The 22,097-nt window shown below is 47.1% G+C and overlaps 1 protein-coding gene across 5 annotated transcripts in view; it reads left to right on the top strand.

Annotated features, from left to right (window-relative positions):
* The window catches only part of NDUFAF7 (NADH:ubiquinone oxidoreductase complex assembly factor 7), a 483,664-nt gene that overhangs the window by 95,850 nt on the left and 365,717 nt on the right, over positions 1 to 22,097 (top strand). For 4 of the 5 annotated variants that reach the window (XM_077486562.1, XM_077486563.1, XM_077486560.1 and 1 more), the window contains exon 3: positions 21,651 to 21,808. The exons of the other annotated variant lie outside the window; for it this stretch is intronic. In XM_077486562.1, coding sequence (XP_077342688.1) covers positions 21,651 to 21,808 — 158 coding nt within the window. The remainder of the gene's footprint in view (positions 1 to 21,650; positions 21,809 to 22,097) is intronic. 5 annotated transcript variants of the gene reach the window in all.

The following is a 22,097-nucleotide window of genomic DNA, read 5'->3' as shown; positions in this document are numbered from 1 at the left end:
GAGACTGGAGGCCTCGCTGGATGACATTATTAAGAATGTCACCGGTGGGAAGTGCGTATTGCTCCCACAGTCCAGAAAGGGTAAAGAGCCATGCCGTAGGCATGGGCCCTCTCTTTCCGCTCTGAAGATGCTTTTCCACCCGTCCGAGTAAGCAGTTAAGCACCCCTGGTTTTGCAAGCCAAACAAATTCTGCGAGCAAAGATGTTACCACATGAAGGTTGCCCTCATCCGATTCTCGAGTGAGGGGTCAACTTCGGGAGTTTGTAGCTCGGTGAAACCCCCTACGGTCCGGCTGATGGGTCTACAAATTGGTTTCATCAGGATACAAGATGGTTTCTTTCTTGTCCACCAAACAGATTCTTTCCCGCCAAAGTTCATCTGCTTCTGGCTCATTACAAGGCCCTGTTTGGGGTTGTACAGGACCCGCTTCTGCACAGGGTGATAGTACTTGTAGCTGGAAAGGTTTCAGGGATTCTACTCCAATCTGTTTCTAGTCCCAAAAAAAGGAAGGGGTCCGTCCAATACTGGACCTTAAAGCCCTCAACCGCTTTGTAAAAGGGCAAGGCTCAGGATGGAATCGGTTTGCTCTGTGGTCACTGCATTCCATCAGGGGGACTTCCTGGCATCCTTGGACATCAAGGACGCATACTTGCATATACCCATATGCCTCAGGCATCAGAGGTTTTGGCGATTTGAAGTCAGGGAAGAGCACTACCAATTGGTGGCTCTCCCTTTTGTTCTGGTGTCAGGGCCCAGGGTCTTCACCAAGGTGTTAACCCCATTCTGGCGTTGTTAATTCAACGCAGGATAACAATCCTAGGTTACCTGGATGACCTCCTTCTGAGGGCAGCTTCCGCCTCAGAATTGAGGGAGGATGTGTGATCACCATTCAAACTCTTCGGGAGTTTGGTTGGGTACTGAACCTAAAAGAGTCGGGGTTGGTGCCTGGAGTACCTGGGCTTTACTGCTGGACACCTCAGAAGCTAGAGTCTTCTCGCTTTGGACAAGCTGCAGACTCTTCAAGCTTCGGTGAAGTTGTTGGTGTCCTGCAGGTGGTCGTCGCTTTCAAGGAGGTACCTTACTGCTCAATTTCACACTCGAGTCTTGCAGAGGGAGATCCTGTCAATATGGGATAAATATCTGCCATTCCTGGAATATCAAAGATCCCACCTGTCAATATGCTTGAGCTTCGGGCAATCAGGCGGTGCTTCTCCACATGGTCAAAGAGGCTGCAGGGGCATCCGGTAAGGATCCAGTCAGACAACGCCACGGCAGTGGCATATGTCATCCATCAAGGAGGAACAAGGAGCTTGCCTGCAGCACAGGAGGTCACTCGCATCCTACAGTGGACAGAGCGGCGCTCGTCGGCCGCATACATTCTGGGCGTGGTAAACTGGCATGCGGACTACCTGAGTTGTCAGATGATGGACCAAGGGGAATGGTTGTTACATCCGGATGTATTCTGGCTCATTCACCTAAGGTGGAGCACAGCAGATGTGGATCTCTTGGCGTCTCGGCTCAATCGGAAGGTACAGAGGTTTTTCTCTCGGACAAGAGACCCCCGGGGGGACACGTCAGACGCGTTGGTGGCTCCATGGGGGCATTATCGGCTGATTATGCCTTCTCCCCACAAAAAATTACTGCCACGCCTGCTATGCAGAGTGGAGGCCGAGGGGATTCCGGTGATTCTGATTACCACAGATAGGCCTCGGCATCCTTGGTACGCCGATCTAGTACAACTGGTGGCGGATGTTCCTTGGCGGCTGCCGATGCGAGAGGGCTTTCTGTCTTAAGGTCCGATACTTCATGCTGCTTTACCGTCACTGTTTTTAACGGCATGACTGTTGAAAGCCAGGTGTTAAGGGACTGAGGTCTGTCAGACTCGGTAATTTCCACTATGCTGAGCGCACAAAAGTCAGCTTCTCTGAAGATTTATCCTCGAAAGTGGAATACCTACATCTCCATGTGTGAGGAGATAGGGTGGCGTCCGCGCACATACTCCGTTTCCTGGCTCCTGCTATTTTTGCAGCGAGGAGTGGATCAGAAACTTGCCTTAGGCACCATCAAGGAGCAGATGTGGGCCTTGGCTGTATTATTTCAACGTCCCTTGGTGACTCACTCATTGGTGAGTACCACTGCTTCCTCCCTGGGATCTGAATCTGGTACTATCAGTTCTTCACTAACCGCCATTTGAAAATAGTAGGGAAAATCACTTGTTGACTCTTTTCTCAGAAAGTAGTCTTTCTAGTGGCAATTACAGCTGCCAGGAGAGTTTCTGTATTGGTGACTTTGTCGTGTAAGCCTCCCTAACTGGTTCTCCACAAGGATAAGGCGGTGCTACGTCCGCAGCCCTCCTTTCTTCAAAAGGTAGTTTTGGCCTTTTGTCTAAATAGACGTTGTGTTGCCATCCCTATGTCCTAAGCCGACACATCCAAAAGAAGTTGCTTTATTTACATTCCCAGGTCGTGGTCCGGGCTCTACAGGTGTATCTGTCTGCTACGGCTCCCTTCCGGAGGTCAAACTGTTTATCTAGGTGGCTGGTCTGAAAAAGGTCTGGCGGTCTCGTCGACCACCGCCTCTCGATGGAGTAGACAGATCGTGGCTCAGGCTTATGCCTTAAAAGGGCGAGTTTTCCCCTTTCCTGTCACGGCTCGTTCTACCGGGGCAATTGGAACCTCATGGGCTTCCCGAAATCAGTTGTTTGTCTCCCTGGTGTGTAAGGAGGAGACTTGGTCATCCATTCACACTTTCACTAAATTGCTTTGGCCTCAAAGTTTTTGCAGGCGGCTGTGTTAAATTGCAATTTACACTTTCATTGAGTTACAAGTTGTTATGAACACGTCTTTGGATGCATACGTGGCCACAGGTTTTTATTGCGGCCGTTTAAGGTGGCAACTTCTCTCTTTGAGGAGTTCCTCTTGTGGGTGAAGTTGTTTTTGTTGCTGTTTTCCACCCCCCTCGGTTTTTCTACACTGCTTGGGGACTTCCCTAAGGTCAGGAGCTGTGTCTGTCAATGAACGAAAGAGAAATTAGGATTTTTGTACTCACCGTAAAAAAACTTTTCTATGAAGTTCATTGACGGACACAGCACCCACCCCTCCTAAAGCCAGTGGGACCGCCCCCTGGGCGGTGCTATGCAGTTTTGCCGTTTTTACATGTTTTACATGTTCTGCCTAGTCCTCTCCTGAAGGTGGCAATATAACCCTAAGGACAAGATTTAAAGGAGCTGTGAACTTCAGAAAAAGGATTTTACGATGAGTACAAAAATCCTATTATTTTTATTTGTTGTTTTTGCTAGTAATTTTGCTGCTTTTTTTAGCGTATTGCGGCGGGCAGTACGCTATAATGTATTGTGGCGGGCAGATTCCAATCCTTGGGATGGGAGTGAATGTGGGAGGGTACACTAGGCTTGTACATGTAAATGTCAACTCGCCCGCTTAGCGTAAAAATCACACCCCTCATTCTGCAGCCACCAAGCCATACATAACACACGGTATGATAGGTTACAGCCTTTTAAATACAAAGCATTTTAATATAAATGCAAACCAGTGCCGAATGTCAGTGTCCACCAGTGCGGATTATCAGTGAGGTGTCACCAGTGCCTTAGCCTTATCAGTGCCCATCAGTGTGGAGTCGCCAGTGCCCATCATTGCGGTCTTATCAGTGCGGTGTCATCAGTGCCCATTTGTGCTGTGTCACCAGTGCCTCAGTGCCCATCATTGCAGTGTCACCAGTGCCCATCAGTGTGGTGACACCCGTGCCTTATCAGTGGCCATTGTTGCGGTGTCACCAGTGCCTTATCAATGCTGTGTCACCAGTACTCATTAGTGTGGAGTCATCATTGCGGTGTCATGCGTGCCTTATCAGTGCCCATCGTTGCGTTGTCACGTGCCTTATCAGTATACATCATTGTGGTGTTATGAGTGTAGAGTCACCAGTGCCTTATCAGTGCCCATCATTGCAGTATTATTGGTGCAGTGTCACCAGTGCCTTATCAGTGCCCATCATTGTGGCCTTATCATTGCGGTGTCACCAGTGCCTTATCAGTGTGGAGTCATTGGTGCGGTGTCACCAGTGCCTTATCGGTGCCCATTGTTGTGGTGTCACCAATGCCTTATCAGTGCTGTTTCACCAGTGCCTTATCAGAGTGGTGTCACCAGTGCCCATCAGTGCAGAGTGGGGAGAGTTGCAGATAATCCGGAGACAAAGCGGATCTCGGACTGATGGATCTGTATGTGAGAACATTGCTCATCGTACAGCCCCTCCTCCCCGCACTGGAATTGATAGACAGCGCAGAGCACACTGTTCTAATGTGCAGGGATGTATGATGAGCAGTGTCTCATACATATCTGTCAGCCCGAGATCTGCTCTGTCATCTCGATTATCTGTAAGCTCCCCGCACTGGAGAGAGATGGGGAGGAGAGGAGGAGGACGATGCCATTTCTATGGGCGGCACAAACCAGGGGCTGTGAGATCTCCACTCACTACAGCAAGCCAGACAGAAGTACAAGGGGGCGTGTCAGACCCTTAGCTGAGGTTACTGAAGGGATAGCAGTCGGCGGTCTTGCAAACAGGAAATCAGCAGGCAATAATGTTTTTTCAGCAAGTTCAGCAGGCTATTGCAGAGGAACTACAGAGCCCAGAGGAACACGGCTGACATAGTTGGTGAAGGCAGGAGATGAGCAACGAGAACAAGGCAAAAAAGTTTGCTTTAATGTAACTGTACAACTCAATTGAACAAACTGAAATCTTTTAGGTGGAGGAAAGTAAAAATAAAAAATGAAAATAATATGGTTGCATAAGTGTGCACACCCTTAAACTAATACTTTGTTGAAGCACTTTTTGATTTTATTAAAGCTTTCATTCTTTTTGGGCATGGGCATGAGCCTATGAGCATGGCACATCTTGACTTTCCAATATTTGCCCACTCTTCTTTGCAAAAATGCTCCAAATCTGTTAGGTTGCGAGGACATCTCCTGTGCACAGCACTCTACAGGTCACCCCACAGATTTTTGAGGGCTCTGGCTGTGCCTTTCAAAAACTTGAATCTTCTGGGGAAGCCATTCCTTTGTTGATGTGTATGTATACTTTGGGTCATTGTGTCATGCTGAAATATGAAGTTCCTCTTCATAGTCAGCTTTCTAGCAGAAGCCTGAAGGTTTTATGCCAATATTGACTGGTATTTGGAACTGTTCATAACTCCCTCTACCTTGTCTAAGGCCCCTGTTCCAGCTGAAGAAAAATTGCCTCAAAGCATGATGCTGCCACCACCATGCTTCACTGTGGGTATGGTTTTCTTTTGTTGATGTGTGTTGTTGTTTTTTTGCCAAACATATATTTTGGAATTCTGGTTCAACCTTGGTTTCATCAGACCATAACGCATTTTACCACATGCTTTCGGGAGACTTCAGATGTGTGTTTGCAAAATTTAGCTGGTCTTGGATGTTTTTCTTTGTATGAAAAGGTTTCCGTCTTGCTAACTTATCCCATAGCCCAGATACATAGAATACAGGAGATTTTTGTCACATGTACCACACAGTCAGTACTTTCCAGATATTCCTGCAGCTCCTTTAATGTTGCTGTTGGCCTATTGGCAGCCCCCCTGCCCATTTTTCTTCTTGTGTTTTTTTTCTATCAATTTTGAAGGTACTTCTAGTTCTTGGTAATATCACTTTTGCGCCATATTTTATGAATTTCCGCCCTCGCAATGGTAGGTTTGAAAGTTGCCACTTAAGATACAGTCTTCCGAACAGAAAAGGTGCAGAAATATAATTGTTTAAATAGAGTGTGCAGGTATACCCTGTTTCCCCGATAGTAAGACACCCCCAATCGTAAGACGTATCGGGAGTTTCAGAGGGGTCGGCTAATATAAGCCGTACCCCGAAAGTAAGACATATGTCTTACTTTCGGGGAAACACGGGGGTATTGCCGCCTCCCTCTCATCTAGCTGTGCGCCGCCTCCTGCCCACGTCCGCACCGTCCCCCTCTCCATACGTCGCCGCGTCTGCCATTTTCCTCTGATCTTAATGAGCGCCGCCTCCTACCCACGCCTGAGCCGTCCCCCTCTCCATACGTCACCGCGCCGTCCCCTGCACTTGTCACTGCCGCCTCCTGCTTAAAATACGGTAATGCACACAGTATTAATCATACATCAGTAAAACATACACACTGGCATACTGGGGTATCATCTGCTGTATGTAACCCAGTGGGTATCAGCAGGTGTCACACTGGATTAAATACAGCAGGTGGTACTGTATCACACATAAATCTGTTTTATCTTCCAGTATTCCACTGTTCGTTCTTACCATTTTTCATTGTTTTACATGTTATGCAATGTTGTAACAAGACATTCTTGGCACTTCCTTTTATAAAACTGTTTTGTGGTGAATACAATACTGTTCAGGTTGTTAATAAATGTTAATTTTATGGTTAAAACAAAAAATTCGACAATTTTTTTCCAATATAAGACATACCCCGAAAGTAAGACATAGTGGGGCTTTTGGGGATAAAAAGAAAGTAAGACACTGTCTTACTTTCGGGGAAACACGGTAGTAACTAGAGGTTGACCGATATGGGTTTTTCTCTGGCCGATGCCGATATTTAGAAATCATGGCGGCCGATAGCCGATATATGATGCCGATTTTTTTTTTTTGGGCCGATATGTTAGGCCAATTTTATTTTATTTCTTTATTTTTTTCCTTTTTTTTATATATTATAATTTATTTATTTTTTAATCCCCCTTGATCTAACACACCTTTCCCACTGGGGCGTTTTTCAGGCGCTTTTGGGCTAAAAATAGCGCCTGTAAAGTGCCTGCAAAATGGCTCCCCTGCAGTCTGTGTGAAAGACAGAGTGCTTTCACACTGAGGCGATGCGCTGGCAGGATCTTAAAAAAAAGTCCTGCAAGCAGCACGTTTGGAGTGGTGTATACCGCTCCTCCACCTCTCCTGCCCATTGATATGAATGGGCACCACTGCCGAAGCGCATGCAATGCGATTTGGCAGCAGTGCTTCATGGGCGCATTTAACCTCTTCCTTGGCCGCTAGCTGGGCTATATGTGCCCCACTAGCAGCCAAATAGCACCGCTAAAATGATGGTAAAGAGCTGCTAAAACTTGCGTTTTACCATCAACGCCTGCCCGCTCCAGTGTGAAAGCAGCCTTCATAAGTGATACAGAAAATTTCTTACATTTAAACATTTATTAAACAAAACAAACCTCCAATCAGTTTACTTGTATGTATGATTTAGATTAAAAAAAAAAAAAAAAAAAACCTATGTATTAAATAAAAACAGGTAGTCAAAACTTTTGGACAAAAAAAAAATGGGCTAACTTTACTGTTTTTATTTTATTTTTATTTTTTAAATAGTGTATTTTTTCCCCAAAAAAATGCATTTGAAAGACCTCTGTGCAAATGTCGTGTGACATAAAATATTGCAACAACCGCTTTTTTATTCCCTAGGATCTCTGCTAAAAAAATATATATAATTTTTGGGGGGTCTAAGTGATTTTCTGGCAGAAAATACAGGATTTTTACTTGTAAGCAACAAGTGTCAGAAAAGATTTAGTCTTTAAATGGTTAAACTGAGAACTTTACACACAGAGATGACTTCATTCATTCAAGTGTAAACATTGTATAATTTAGTTCTTTTCTTGGCAGGAGGAAGACGTTTCTATGGCAACTTACACTGGCTTCTATACAGAAGTAATTTCAAAGTTCCGCTCGGCTTTTTACCAGCACAATCGGCCGATGCCGATTAATTAAAAAACGGCAAATATCGGCCGATATATTGGCCGGCCGATATATCGGTCGACCTCTAGTAGTAACATTCTCCATATTAAAATGGAACATAGAAAGCTTGATTTCTACTGAATTAATAAGGCATACTATAATATATGGGCTCTTTGTCCTTATGCCCAAGTTTCAAACATCACAGGAAGAATCGTACCTTGGAGTTGGCGTCTCATCACCCTGCTCACCTGTCCATGAAACAGACTGAGACAGAAGTACAATCAAATAACACTTGTTTATTGATAAAAATTAAAAGGTAAATGGAAAAAAAGCGTAGTCAAGCATAGCCAGAGTCCAGTAGCCAGATCGGGTAGTCAGCCAGTCCAAAGTTCATAAACCAGATCGGATAATCAGTCAGTCCAGAAGTCAGGGATCCAAGGAGAGCAACTGTAAGCAGGATAAGAAGCCAGGAGGGATGTCAGCAAGCCAGTCTTGAAACAAACAGCAGGAGATGGTTCCTTGTGATGTGACCAGCGTGAAGTCAAAGTAAAGAGTGAGCAGGTCAGACAAGCATCATCGGGAACAGCTGGTAACTGTGGAAAGAGAAGAGAGCTGGCAATTAGCTGACAGCTGAATGGCCAGACCAGAGGAGGAAGGCCTAAGCCAGCCCTGACAGTACCCCCCCCCCCCCAGTGACCCCTCTCCCTCGGAGGGTCACCGGGCTTGAGGGGAAACCATCTATGAAACTCGCGGAGGAGGACAGGGGTTATGTATGTCAGAGGATGAAACCCAGGAGCGTTCCTCCAGACCGTACCCCTTCCAATGCACCAGGTACTGTATGCTCCCATGTAACCTACCGGAGTCAACAATGGATTGTACCTCATACTCCTCATGGTTCTCAACCTGAATAGGGTGAGGACATGGCACCGAGGTGGTAAATCGTTTACAGACCAACGGTTTCAATAAGGAGACATGAAACATATTAGAGATGCGCATACTAGGAGGAAGGTCCAACGCGTAAGCTACTGGGTTAATCCTGCGAAGGATACGGAAAGGTTCAATAAACCGAGGTGCAAACTTCAGTGAGGGAACACGAAGCCAGAGGTTGCGAGATGACAGCCAGACCCTGTCTCCAACCTGGTAGGAAGGTGCAGGCAGGCGTCTGCGGTCAGCATGGAGTCTGTACCTCTCATTAGCATGACGCAAAGCCTCCTGGACCTGTACCCAAGTGGAACGAAGACCACGGAGATGCTCCTCTAACGCAGGAATACTCTGCGGAACAAACGAGTCAGGCAACATGGAAGGTTGGAAACCATAATTCGCCATAAATGGAGACAATTGGGAGGCAGAATTCAAGGCACTGTTGTGAGCAAACTCTGCCCAAGGTAATAGGTCAGACCAGTTGTGATGGTCAGAAATATAGCATCATAGGAATTGCTCTAAGGACTGATTGGCTCGTTCTGCGACCCCATTAGACTGCGGGTGATACGCAGAAGAGAACGCAAGCTGGATTCCCAACTGTGCATAAAAGGCTCGCCAGAACCGGGAGACAAACTGACTGCCTCTATCTGAGACAATCACCTTGGGTAGCCCATGTAAGCGAAAGATCTCCCGAGCAAAAATGGAAGCCAGTTCCTTTTGAGGTGGGCAACTTAAGTGGAATACAATGACACATCTTTGAGAACCGGTCAACCACCATAAGGATAACAGTGTTGCCTTGGGAGTTGGGCAATTCCACAATGAAATTCATAGACTGGTGAGTCCAGGGCTTCTCCCCATTGAGTATAGTTTGTAGGAGGCCCACTGGAAGGTGTCGTGGAGTCTTACTCTGTGCACACACGGGACAGGCAGATATGAAGGCAGTTACATCAGCCCGTAGACTAGGACACCAGAATTGTTGGGAGATGGCCCAAATGAGTTGATTCTTCCCAGGATGGCCAGATGCCTTGGGAGAATGGTAAGTCTGGAGCACAGCAGTACAGAGACTCTCTGGGACAAAGCAGCGGTCACAAGGTTTATCAGGAGGAGCATGGACCTGAGCAGCAAGAATTTTGTCACCCAAAGGAGAAATAAGGCTGGTGCGAACCGTAGCCAATATAAGATCAGGAGGAATCATAGGAACTGGAACCGATCCGACTTGGAAGTGGAGGAAAATTGTTGTGACAAGGCATCAGCCCTTACATTCTTAGTACCGGGTAAGAATAAGACAATGTAAAGCTCAACGAGAAAAGAGCCCATTGTGCCCTTCTGGGAGAGAGTCACTTAGCCTCAGACAAGAATGTAAGATTCTCATGGTCAGTAAGAATAAGAACGGGCACAGTGGTGCCTTCAAGGAGATGTCTCCATTCTTTCAGGGCTAAAATGATCGCCAACAGCTCTCTGTCACCAATCTCATAATTGCATTCAGCAGGTGACAATTTCTTGGAAAAGTAGCCACACGGATGCATAGCGCTCTCAGAGTTAGGACGTTAAGACAGAAGGGCGCCAATTCCAGTCTCAGAAGCATCAACTTCTAGGATAAAAGGCAACATAGGAGCAGAAACAAAGGCAGCCTTGAGACTCTCAAAAGCCTTAATGGACTCCGGAGACCAACTCTGTGGGTTACCGTCCTTTCTGGTCATATCAGTCAGAGGCTTGACCAGAGACTAGAAGTTACGAATAAACTTCCGATAGTAGTTGGCAAAGCCCAGGAAACACTGCAGGGGACGTAAACCCACGGGTCAAGGCCACTGTAGGACTGCCGACAGTTTCTCTGGGTCCATCAAAAAACCAGCAGTGGAAATTACATAGCCCAGGAATGTAACCTGTTCACGATGGAACTCGCACTTCTCCAGTTTACAATAGAGATTGTTCTCTCTTAGTTTGTGAAGTACACGACAGACATCTGTGTGGTGGCTCTCCAGGGACTTGGAAAATATGAGGATATCAGCGAGATAAACCACCACACACAATTGCAACAAATCTCGGAGGACATCGTTAATAAACTCCTGGAAAACTGCCGGGGCGTTACAAAGGCCAAAAGGCATTACCAAGTATTTATAATGGCCTGTCCTGCTATTAAACCCAGTTTTCCACTCGTCGCCCTCCTTAATGCGCACAAGATTGTATGCCCCTCTCAGGTCAAGCTTTGCGAAAACCGTTGCTCCCTTGAGGCGGTCAACTAACTCTGTAATCCATGGAATCGGGTAGGCATTCTTAATCATGACACGATTGAGACCCCTATAATCTATACAAGGTCTCAGTTCACCGCTCTTCTTTTTCACAAAGAAGAAACCAGTACCAGCAGGAGACGAGGACTTGTGGATGAAACCTCGAACGTGCGTCAGCAACATACTCCTTCATGGCCTTATCCTCCAAGACCGACAAAGGGTAAACCCCGCCACGAAGAGGTATGGCACCAGGTTGAAGATCAATTGCACAATCATATGACCGGTGTGGAGGCAAACTACCGGCTTGACCTTTATCAAAGACATTGCCAAAATCGCGGTACTCCGTCAGGGATGGGAGGGAAGCGGTGCACAGGACCTTGGATACCTTCAAGAAGCATGTCTCGCCGCATTGTGGTGACCAGGAGAGAACCTCAGCACGGAGCCAATCAAAAGAGGGGTTGTGCCTCTGTAACCACGGATAACCAATAACCAGCGGAAATCTGGGTGAGGAAATAACTTGGAATTGGATTAGCTCATGGTGAAGAGCCCCTACGGCCATGGACAACGGAACCGTCTCATGAATCACATGGGCAGGCTGTAAAGGTCTCCTGTCAAGAGCCTCAATGGCAAGTGGAGTGTCACGCAGCTGCAGCGGAATAGAGTGCTGCGAAACAAATGCAGCATCAATGAACAGGTCTGCAGCCCCAGAGTCGATTAGAGCCTGTATCTCGATGGACGACTCAGCCCAAGAAAGGGTGACCAAAACCAGGGGCTTATGCTTCTGGATAACTGGGGATGAAACAATGCCACCTAAGGTCTGTCCATGACAGGACATCAAGGTTCGGCGTTCCCTAGACGGGTAGGACAAGACTTCAAAAAGTGACCTGCCTGGCCACAATAAAGGCACAATCTCTCCCTCCTAAAGGCTCTCTCATCAGCAGAAAGGCGCGTGAAGCCCAGATGCATGGGTTCATCTTCACTGACCAACTCGGTACCAGGAGGCATGATAGGTGAGGGAGGCATGGGTGGGACTACAAAGCTCGGAGGCAAATGTACAGGAGTCTTCCGCAAGCGCTCCTTAAGAGAAAGTCTTTCTCTGAGTCTGGAGTCAATGAGGATGGCAAACGAGATCAAGCTCTCCAGTTCAGTGGGTATATCTCGGGCTGCTATTTCATCCTTGATGGAATCCGAGAGACCATGAGAAAAAGCAGCCACGAGGGCCTCATTGTTCCAAGCAACCTCTGCTGCCAGAGTACGGAATTCAATGGCGTAGTAGGCAACAGTTCTCGTACTCTGTTTGATGGACACGAGGCACTTGGTAGCAGAAGCGGAGCGTGCGGGAACGTCAAATACCCTTTTAAAGGAGACCACTATTTGAGTGTAACTCGAGACAACAGGTTTTTGCGTCTCCCATAGAGGGTTAGCCCAGGCTAAGGCTCTCTCAGAAAGCAAAGATATCACGAAACCTACTTTTGCTTCTGTCTGTGGGAAACACCTGGGGCATTGAACTGGATCGCACCCAAATCGATGGGGAAGCGGAGCGTCCCAGAGAGAGTCAGGAAAAGTCCTGTTCGGGCTTTTTACGTCTCCCAGGCTCCTCTCGTACACATTCAGAAATCTCTGATCCGTGATCCAGTTCAGGTCTTGGCCCTCTTGTCCAGGCTAATTTTTTTTTTTTTTTTTTTTTTTTTTTAACTGTAAATTTTTATTATGAGATGAAAAGAAAAATCAGCAAAAAGATACATAGCCAAATGGGCATACCCTGGCAGTAAACTTGTTAAACAGGTAGAGTACATACAGATACAGGTATGCAAATATGGTGTATAACACAGTAACATATCAAAAATTCTTACAGGATACTCGGTTTTGAAGGAAGGGGAGGTTTGCAAAAGGGATGAGTGAGGACATATAAGAGTACAAATATGAAAATATGAAAACAGGTATAACCATAGTTTGATTTGCGGACATAGTATAAACAAACTGAATGAGGGAGAAAAATCAGACAGGAGAAAAATATACGGGTAGGTTCAGTATAGGTACTTTGGGTATATTCTTGATTATGGGTAACATCAAGCTTTAGAAAGAGATATAAAATAGATATGATACCCAGGATGTTCAGTGCAATGGGCTACTCCTGGGGTCTGCTATCCAAAGTTTCCAGGCATAGAGGAATTTATCGGTTGTGAGGTTAGCTTTAGCAAAGGCGTATTCTAATACAAAATGGTTATTCAGCAGTATGAGGACTTGTTTCAGGGTCGGGGAATGAACAGATTTCCAACTTTTTGCAATAGCTAGTCGGGCGGCGATAAGGATGTGGGTCAGTAAGGCGTGTAGATGGTGCGGCCACGAGAGGACAGATAGACCTAGTAGTAAGTCAGTGGGAGAGAGCAGGAAAGTTATTTTACAAATCTGGTGTATTAGGTTTTTAATTTTTTTCCAGAATGGTTGTATATAGGGGCAGCTCCACCAGATATGCAGTAATGTACCTCTATCACCGCAGTTCCTCCAACAATTAGGTGAGGAAGAGGGAAAAATTTTAGCCAGTCTGGTCGGTGTGTAGTACCAACCGTGGTAAAGTTTCATCAGAGATTCCCAGTGTGAGATGCAGTGAGAGAAGCGTGTCGGAGCATTCAGAGCTTTCTGCCAAGTTTCTGGGGGAACTACGTGTTGCAGTTTAGATGACCAGTATGCAGTGCGTGCAGGGTCAACTTCTGGGACTGGCGAGGTGAGTATTTTGTAGATGAGTGAAATGCCTCCCTTTTTTTGAGATTTATTCCCAAAAAACTGAAGCAGGGGATCCTTGAGTGAGTTCTTGGAGGAAAGAGGGAGATTTGCTAGGATGGACCTGATCCGGAGATATAAGAAGAATGTTGTGGAGGGGACATGATAGTTGTGTTGTAGTTGGGAGAAGGGTAGGAGAGTTGCTGAAGAAAATAATGTGTTCAGATTAGTGATCCCAGCTGCGACCCAGACCCCTACGGGGAGATCGGGGGAGAATACTTGGAGGGCTTCTAGGGGGACCAGTGGAAGAAGCGTCAGAGAGACATGAGCAGTGTTTTGAAAGTATGTTTGCCATACTCTAAGGGATGCGTTAATTGAGTCAAGTGGGTAACGAGAAGGCTTAAAGCGCAACCAGATAGCTGTCAAAATATTGATTGGGTCTGTCATTAAGGTAGCAAGTTCTATTTGCTTCCAAGTAGGTTGTAGGTCTGAGGACCACCATGTTTTGAGTTGATCTAGTAGGACAGCTCGGTAATATGCTTTGAGATTAGGGACCCCCATGCCACCAAAGCGAGTGGGTGTCAGGAGGATAGTATTTCTAATTCTGGGGTGTTTGTGTTGCCAAATGAAAGCGTTAAGTATCCCCTGGAGCTTTTTAAGATGGGCTTGTAGGGGCGGAAGGGGGATGGAGCGGAAAAAGTAGAGAATGTGGGGGAGTAGATACATTTTGGTTTGTGCAATTCTACCTGCCCAGGAAGCCGGTGTAGTCAGTAGGTCTTTGGTTAGTCGGTGAAGTTTGCCCAGTAGAGTTTCAAGATTAGTTCTTACTAGAATGGAGCTGGGGTATGTCAGCTGTATACCTAAGTACGGGAGGAAAGAGTTGGTAGCCCACATGAAAGAGGACGTTGCTGAAATCTGGGACACTGTGTGTGGGTCTAGGCCAAGATTCAGCATTAAAGATTTGGAATGGTTAACTTTGTACATTGATACAGCACTGAAGGAGTCCAACGTGCGTTGAACCTCAGAGAGTGAGGTAAGTGGGTCTGTGAGGGCAATGATAACATCATCGGCGTAGAGGCCAATTTTATGTTCTGTGTCTGCCACCGTGATGCCTTTAATTTGGGGGTTTTGTCTGATAGTCTGCGCTAAGGGTTCCATTACCAGGGCAAATATCAATGGGGACAAAGGGCATCCTTGGCGGGTGCCATTGGTGATTTGAAAAGGGTTCGATATTATGCCCGAGGTCCACACCCGTGCACTAGGGTGCGTATAGAGTCCCAGAATGGCTGACAGGAAGGAGCCTGAAAGCCCTACCTTGCGGAGGACTGCCTCCATATAGGGCCAGGAGACTCGATCGAACGCCTTCCCTGCGTCCAGAGAGAGGAAGAGAGAAGGCGTTCGCTTACATTCGACCCATTGAATCAGGTCGACAAATCGTCTGGTTCCATCTGCTGTCTGCCTTCCCGGGACGAAGCCCACTTGGTCACGATGTATTAGGTCTGGGAGAATTACGGCTAGTCGCTGGGCTAGAAGTTTGGCATAAATTTTGGTGTCTGTATTGAGGAGTGATATGGGACGATAGTTCGCTGGGCTGTCAGGAGGTTTTCCTGGCTTAGGGATAGTGACTACAAGTGCTTCTAGGGATTCCTTGGGGATCTGTCCAGTGCTCGCAAATTGGTTATAGGTTTTGCAGAGATAGGGTACGATGATGTCAGCATATTTCTTATAGTACTCGTTGGTAATGCCATCTGGGCCCGGGGCTTTATGTAGGGGGAGCTTCTTAATGATAGAATGGATTTCTTCTGGGAGGAAGGGGGCCGATAAGGAGTCCAGTTGTTCAGGGGTGATCGTAGGGAGCGATACAGACGCTAGGAAATTAGCTATATCGGCTTGGGAAGGTGGGGGGGAGGGGTCAGTGGTGTTGAGGTTGTAAAGAGCATGATAGAAGCTGCTAAATTCGTTAGCGATATCGAGGGGATTAGTAATACGCGTTTTATTGGAGGTTGTCAGAAAGGAAATTTTTTTGTGAGTGAGTTGTCGCTTCAGCTGTTTGGCCATAAATGCGGTCGGTTTGTTCGCTGAGGAGTAGGATTGTAGCTTAAGGCGTTTTATATAGTATTCAAATTTCATGTGGAGGTGTTCGCTAAGTTTAGCCCTAAGGTTTTTTAAGTCAGCGGAGATCATGTCCGAAGGGGAGGATTTGTTTATGGCTTCCAAGGTTCGAATCTGTTGGAGCAAGGTAGCCGTGGTGGCCGCACGGGCCTTTTTTTGCTGTGCACCCAACTTAATGAAAAGGCCGCGTAGGCAGGCTTTATGGGCATTCCAGATGATAGCGTGGTCATCAACGGAATTGTCATTGGATTGGAAATAGGAGAGGAGTTCTACATGTATTTGGGAGGCAAGTTTAGGATCATTAAGGAGGGATGAATTCAATCTCCAGAGAGTGTGCCTGGGTGAGTGTGATAGCGGGGCTAGTTTAATAGTGACAGGGGCGTGGTCGGACCATGAGATAAGTCCTATACTTGATTCAGAAATTGACTGTAATACATGTTTATCTGTGATAATCAGGTCTATTCTGGAGTAGGATTGATGGGGGGGGGGGAAAAAGGTGTAATCTCTCTCTGAGCCGTGCATGCATCTCCATGAGTCATAAAGGTCTTCGCGGGCAAGCATAGCTGCTAGGGCAGAGGGTCTATGCTTGGCGTGTGAAGTTGAGTCCAGTGCGGGGTCAGAGAGACCGTTAAAGTCTCCGCATATAATTAATGGTGACGATCTGTACGGAGCTAGTTTGGCCATAAGGGTAGTAAAAAATTTCTTTTGTGCAACATGAGGAACATATACATTTACAATGGTTAGAGGACGGGTATTGACTGTGGCCGATAGAATTATGTATCTCCCCTCTGCATCCTTCTCGAATTGGTGTAGCTCAAAGTCTACCGAGGCGCTGACAGCTATCATCACCCCCCTCTGTTTCCGTGAAGCATTCGCAAAAAAGATGTGAGGGTAGCGTCTGTTAGAACATTTGGGGGGATCAGTTTGTGTGAGATGAGTCTCTTGAACACAGAGGATGTCAGAGCGGAGATTAGACGCCTCTCTCCAGAGGAGGCTACGCTTAAATGGGGAATTTAGGCCTTTGGCATTGATAGTGGAGATCGTGAGGGCCATGCCTATAGGGAGACAACGGAGAGGGAAGACTCAGAAAGAGATTACTGTAGCGAACACAAGTGAAGAGAAGGCAATACAATAAGTATCAAGTGTGTGCTGTGAAAACAGGGTTTGCAAACCTCTAATAAAAAACAGAAAACAAAAAACTGGATGAACACAAACAAAACAAGAGAGCAAGGGTGTTAAGGGGGAGAACCGTATGAATACGGGTATCTGTTCGTGTGCCTAGCACACTCTAACTTGGGGGGTGTAAAGAGGAAAAGTGCACCAACAAACAAACAGTAACGTTGTTCAAGTTGAAAGAACTAAAGCAAACAGTAAAAACTTAATATACTTGCAAGAGTCAGTCCGTCCATAACGGGGAGATCCATGTTCGGACCGGAGTGTACCGCGGAGTCAGGTTTCGCGCTCTCTTCGTGAAGTAGTATCTTTTCCAGGAGGGAGTGAAGAAAAATGCTCATTAGTGCGGCGGGAGTCTCTCGGGGGTAGCGGGAGGAAACCCCAATTGGTTAATTTCTTATAGCCATCTTTGGGGTTGAGGATGGGGATCACTTGCTGCTGATAGCTCACCAATAGTTTCGTGGGGAAGCCCCACCTGTAGGCGATCTTTTTTTGTTGCAGGATGGATGTGACTGGAGAGAAAGTTCTGCGAAGTTCCATCGTGGCCGGAGAGAGGTCTGTGAACAGTTTGACATCGTTGTAGGGAGGTGGTAGAGACTTTGATAATCTGGTAGTGGCAAGGATCTGTTCCTTAATATGAAAAAAATGGATGCGCGCTAGAATGTCTCTGGGGACGTCATCAGGCAGATGAGTGGGTTTAGAAATTCTGTGGGCCCGGTCAATTAAAATGTCAGTGTTGCTCAGATGAGGCACCAGTGTGGTAAATAGTTGCTGTAGGTATGGAATGATGTCCGGTGGCTTAACTGATTCCGGAACCCCTCTGAATTTGATATTATTGCGCCTAGCGCGATCTTCCAAGTCCGCCATTTTTAACATTAAACGGTGGATTTCTGCGGAGTGATGGTCATGTGCATCCAAAAGTTCATTGTGAGCTTTGGAGTAGTCTTGCAACATCTCCTCGATGGTATCTGTTCTCTCCTCCAGGCAATCCACTCTGTCGTGAATCTGGGACAACGAGAATTGCAGTTCTCTGTGGAGATCGGTTTGGAGTGTGAGCAGCATAGTCTTTAACGTGGCTTCTGAAACTGGGTTATCTGATACTGGGACTGCCGCAAGAGAGGGTGTTCGGTCTGCATTCTGTCCACCTGCCACAATTGCAGACCAGAGCTGCTTCTTCGCGTGAGGTTCCTTGCCTGGGGATTGTGCAGGGGAAGAGGCCAATCTCTTACCTCTATCAGCGTGAGGTGTGCCCAGCGGCATAGGTGGTGGTGGGAGGATGTCCATCTCAGTCCCTTGGAGAGTGCTGGTGTCCTCTTCTGCATGACGAGGATGGGGTTTCCCATTGGAGCGTTGAGGGCTGGGAGAGGACCTGCGAGAGCTCCCGGAGCCGGCGCCATCTTGAGCCTCCTGCATGGTGGCAGACGTGTAATAATGAGTGAGGCGGCGCGGCGCAGGGGGTTTCTGTCGCTTCTTCGACATGCCCCAGAGTCCGGATGTGTGTCTCAGTCTAGGCGGTATGCCTATACGGGGTGTGCAGTAGCTGTGAGTAGCTTGTCTCCCCGCTATGGAATGGAGGTAATGACTCAGGCAGGCATCTCAATTAGGGGCTAGCCATGCCCCTGAGTTAGTGTGGATTGAGTTTGAAATAAGGCCCACACCCTGCGGAGTTATGAGCTATGAAGAACAAGGTGTAGCAGGGTGTAGCAAGATGGCCTCTATGCTCCAGTATAGGCCGAAGCCAGGGCCTTGCTGGGAGAGAGCTGCTAGTGATGAGGCGTGCCTGGTGGGGTGGGATACTGGTGGCAATGGGTCAGTTCTCAGGGATCTGTGGGGGTATCCCAGCAGGGTCAGCAGGGTCTGGAGGATGTGGGATAAGGAGGAGAGGCTTGGAGGGGAGCAGGCAGCTGGGTGTTTGGAGCAGAGCAGTTATCCCCACACAGGGGGACTCACCAGGCCGGGTGGAAGCAGAGTTGAGGATCCCAGGAGGTTCCCCCATGCAGCGGATGTAGCGGTGCGGCGGCGGGATGCGTTCGATCCGGCGGCGGATCCGGGCGTCCCGCAGGAAAGTCCGGGGATTCTTGAGGCCTAGTAGGCCGCAAAATGGCGTTCGGCGAGGCGGCCCCCAGCGGCCGAAACGGGCGGAATCCTGCAGCGTACGGGAGGATGAGGACTTCCAAAAGCAGCCCAACTGGTGAGGAATCCTGTGAGGAACAAGGTGAGGTAATTTTTTGGTGTGTAGGGCACTTAGAAGCTGAGGATGGCAGTAGATAAAGATAGGCCCGGCGGAGCTGTGTTAAAACACGTCCGTCCTCGGTTCCGGCCGGCCACGCCCCCCGTTCCGGCCGGCCACGCCCCCCTTGTCCAGGCTAATTTAATCTCACCTGAGCAGACAGCCTTTGCATGCTGCCTGGGAAAAACAGACAGCGTTGGCCTGTGAAGAGCAAAAGGTAGATAAAAGCTGTTAACCACTTCAATACCGGGCACTTAAACACCTTCCTGCCCAGACCAATTTTCAGCTTTCAGCGCTGTCGCACTTTGAATGACAATTGCGCGGTCATGCTACACTGTACCCAAATGAAATTTTTATCATTTTTTTCCCACAAATAGAGCTTTCTTTTGGTGGTATTTGATCACCTCTGGGATTTTTATTTTTTGCTAAACAAATAAAAAAATACCGAAAATTTTGAAAAAAATAATGTTTTTTTGTTTCAGTTTCAAAACTTTGCAAATAAGTAAGTTTTCTCCTTCACTGATGGGCACTGATGGGGTTACACTGATGGGCACTGATGAGGTGGCACCAATGAAGTGGCACTTATGAGGTGGCATTGATGGACACTGATATGTGGCACTGATAGGCGGCACTGATGGGCGACATGGATGGGCACTGATAGGTGGCACAAATTGGCACGGATTGGCATGGATGGGCATGGATAGGCGGCACAGGTGGGCATGGGTTAGGCGGCACAGGTGGGCATGGGTAGGCGGCACAGGTGGGCATGGGTAGGCGGCACAGGTGGGCATGGGTAGGCACTGATAGGCGGCACAGATGGGAACTGATAGGCGGCATTGTATTATAATATATTATACTAATGGATGCCAATCAGTGCCAATCAATAATGCATGCCAATCAGTGATGCCCATTGTGGGCACTGATTGGCATCCATTATGGGCACTGATTGGCATCCATTGTGGCACTGATTGCAATCCCTGGTGGTCTAGGGTGGCATACCTTTGTCCTTGGCATCCCTGGTGGTCTAGTGGCGTCCCTGGTGGTCCAGTGTGGGCATCCTCGGGGGGGCTGTGCTGATAATCGATCAGCACAGACCCCCCCCTGTCAGAGGAGCAGCCGATCGGCTCTCCTCTACTCGCGTCTGACAGACGCGAGTGAGGAAAAGCCGATCACCGGCTTTTCCTATTTACACTGTGATCAGCCGTGATTGGACACGGCTGATCACGTGGTAAAGAGTCTCCGTCGGAGACTCTTTACCGAGATCGTAGTTGCCGGGTGTCAGACTGACACCTCGCAACAACGATCGCCGCGATGCGCGCCCCCGGGGGCGCGCAGCGGCTCATAATCCTGATCACGTCATATGACGTCCGGTCAGGATTATGAAACCACTTTGCCGCCGCCTATTTGCTATAGGGCGGGCGGCAAGTGGTTAAGCAGTTTATGTAGAAACTGACAAGCTGTAGGCTTGCTCAGCCTGGTAGCTAGGGCCTGCATATTGTGTAGTTAGACCCGAGACACGGCTACGATTTTTGTTTGTTATTTTTGTTCTTATTTGCTTTCTGGAACACTGTACAGCACCTCTATATGGACTTGTATATAACACAAATAAACACAGCACGTTTTGTAACTACCTCACCAGATTTGGTATCTGTGCCTGAAAAACTGCTCATCCCAGGAAGCTTTGTACCCGCTTCCTGTCCCCCAGGTTACAATATATATTACACTCAGACTCATCCACCTCACAAACCACTCAGCGTCTGCTACCCCTCTCTGCCAATCCATCCATTAGCTGACACCCACCCAACAAACTAAATTCAAACTACTAACAAGTTACAAAGCCATCCACAGCTCTGCCCCTAGCTACATCACTAGCCTAGTCTCAAAATACCAACCTAATCAGCCTCTTCGTTCCTCCCAAGACCTCCTGCTCTCTAGCTTCCTCATTGCTTCCTCCCATATTCGCCTCCATGACTTCTCCAGAGCTTCTCCATCCTCTGAAATACCCTACCCCAATGTGTCAGACTATCTTCTTTTAGGTGATCCCTGAAAACTTTTCAGGTGGAGGCAGTGTAGGTTTCTCCGAACAACTCTTCTTTTATTTTCTTAATCACCTCATGCCCCACAGTTAACCCCTTTTGTATCACTTGACCCTCCCTCCTAGATTGTAAGTTCTAATGGGTAGGGCCCTCTGATTCCTCTTGTATTGAATTTTATTGTAATTGTACTGTCTGCCCTACTGTTGCAAAGTGCTGCACAAACTGTTGGCGCTATATAAATCCTGTATAATAATTAAATAAATCTATAGATATATATGTAAATAGAAATTGTTGGACATGGTCTTCGCAAATATAGATCCTGTACAGTTTATTGCACATTGGATAGTTTATGGAAAATTGCTCTATTTTTGCTAATAAAGTTACTGACAAATTATTTCACCTCACTCTCCAAAGCTTATGACTTATTGATTTATTACGCTCTATTGTGCTTTACCAAACAACTTGAAAAGTCTAATTATACATTGTAATTTTTACTTAGTGTTTGCGGCAAGAAATGGTGGTAGATACCAAAGTAGCAAAATCGAAAACTCTCAAGATGGCAACCCGTTACTAAAATACCTTACAATGAAAATAAAGGCAACAGGTCCTTTTACTGTTGCAGAATATATGAGGGAAGTTTTAACAAATCCATTGAAGGTAAGAGCTGGGACTTGTCTTAAGAGAAAATTATTGTTATGATTGGTACGGGGGCCTCTGTATAAATTGCTGTACAAATGTGACTAACATTCTCACAGCCCAATGTAACTTGCCATGTTTTGTGTAACATAGTTATCTCCAATTATCTTCTCTAGATCTATTTGCTGGCCATTCAGAATAAAATCATATTTGAAGAATAAAAAAAAAAATACACATTATGTCACTTAACCACTTACAGACCGGACCATTTTGCTGGTCAAAGACCAGACCACTTTTTGCGATGCGGCAC

Source organism: Lithobates pipiens, unplaced genomic scaffold (genome assembly GCF_037356315.1).
Source record: "Lithobates pipiens isolate NorthernLeopardFrog02 unplaced genomic scaffold, aLitPip1_a1.2 Scaffold_18, whole genome shotgun sequence".
Taxonomy (NCBI): domain Eukaryota; kingdom Metazoa; phylum Chordata; class Amphibia; order Anura; family Ranidae; genus Lithobates; species Lithobates pipiens.
This window is presented reverse-complemented; position numbering and strand designations above follow the sequence as displayed.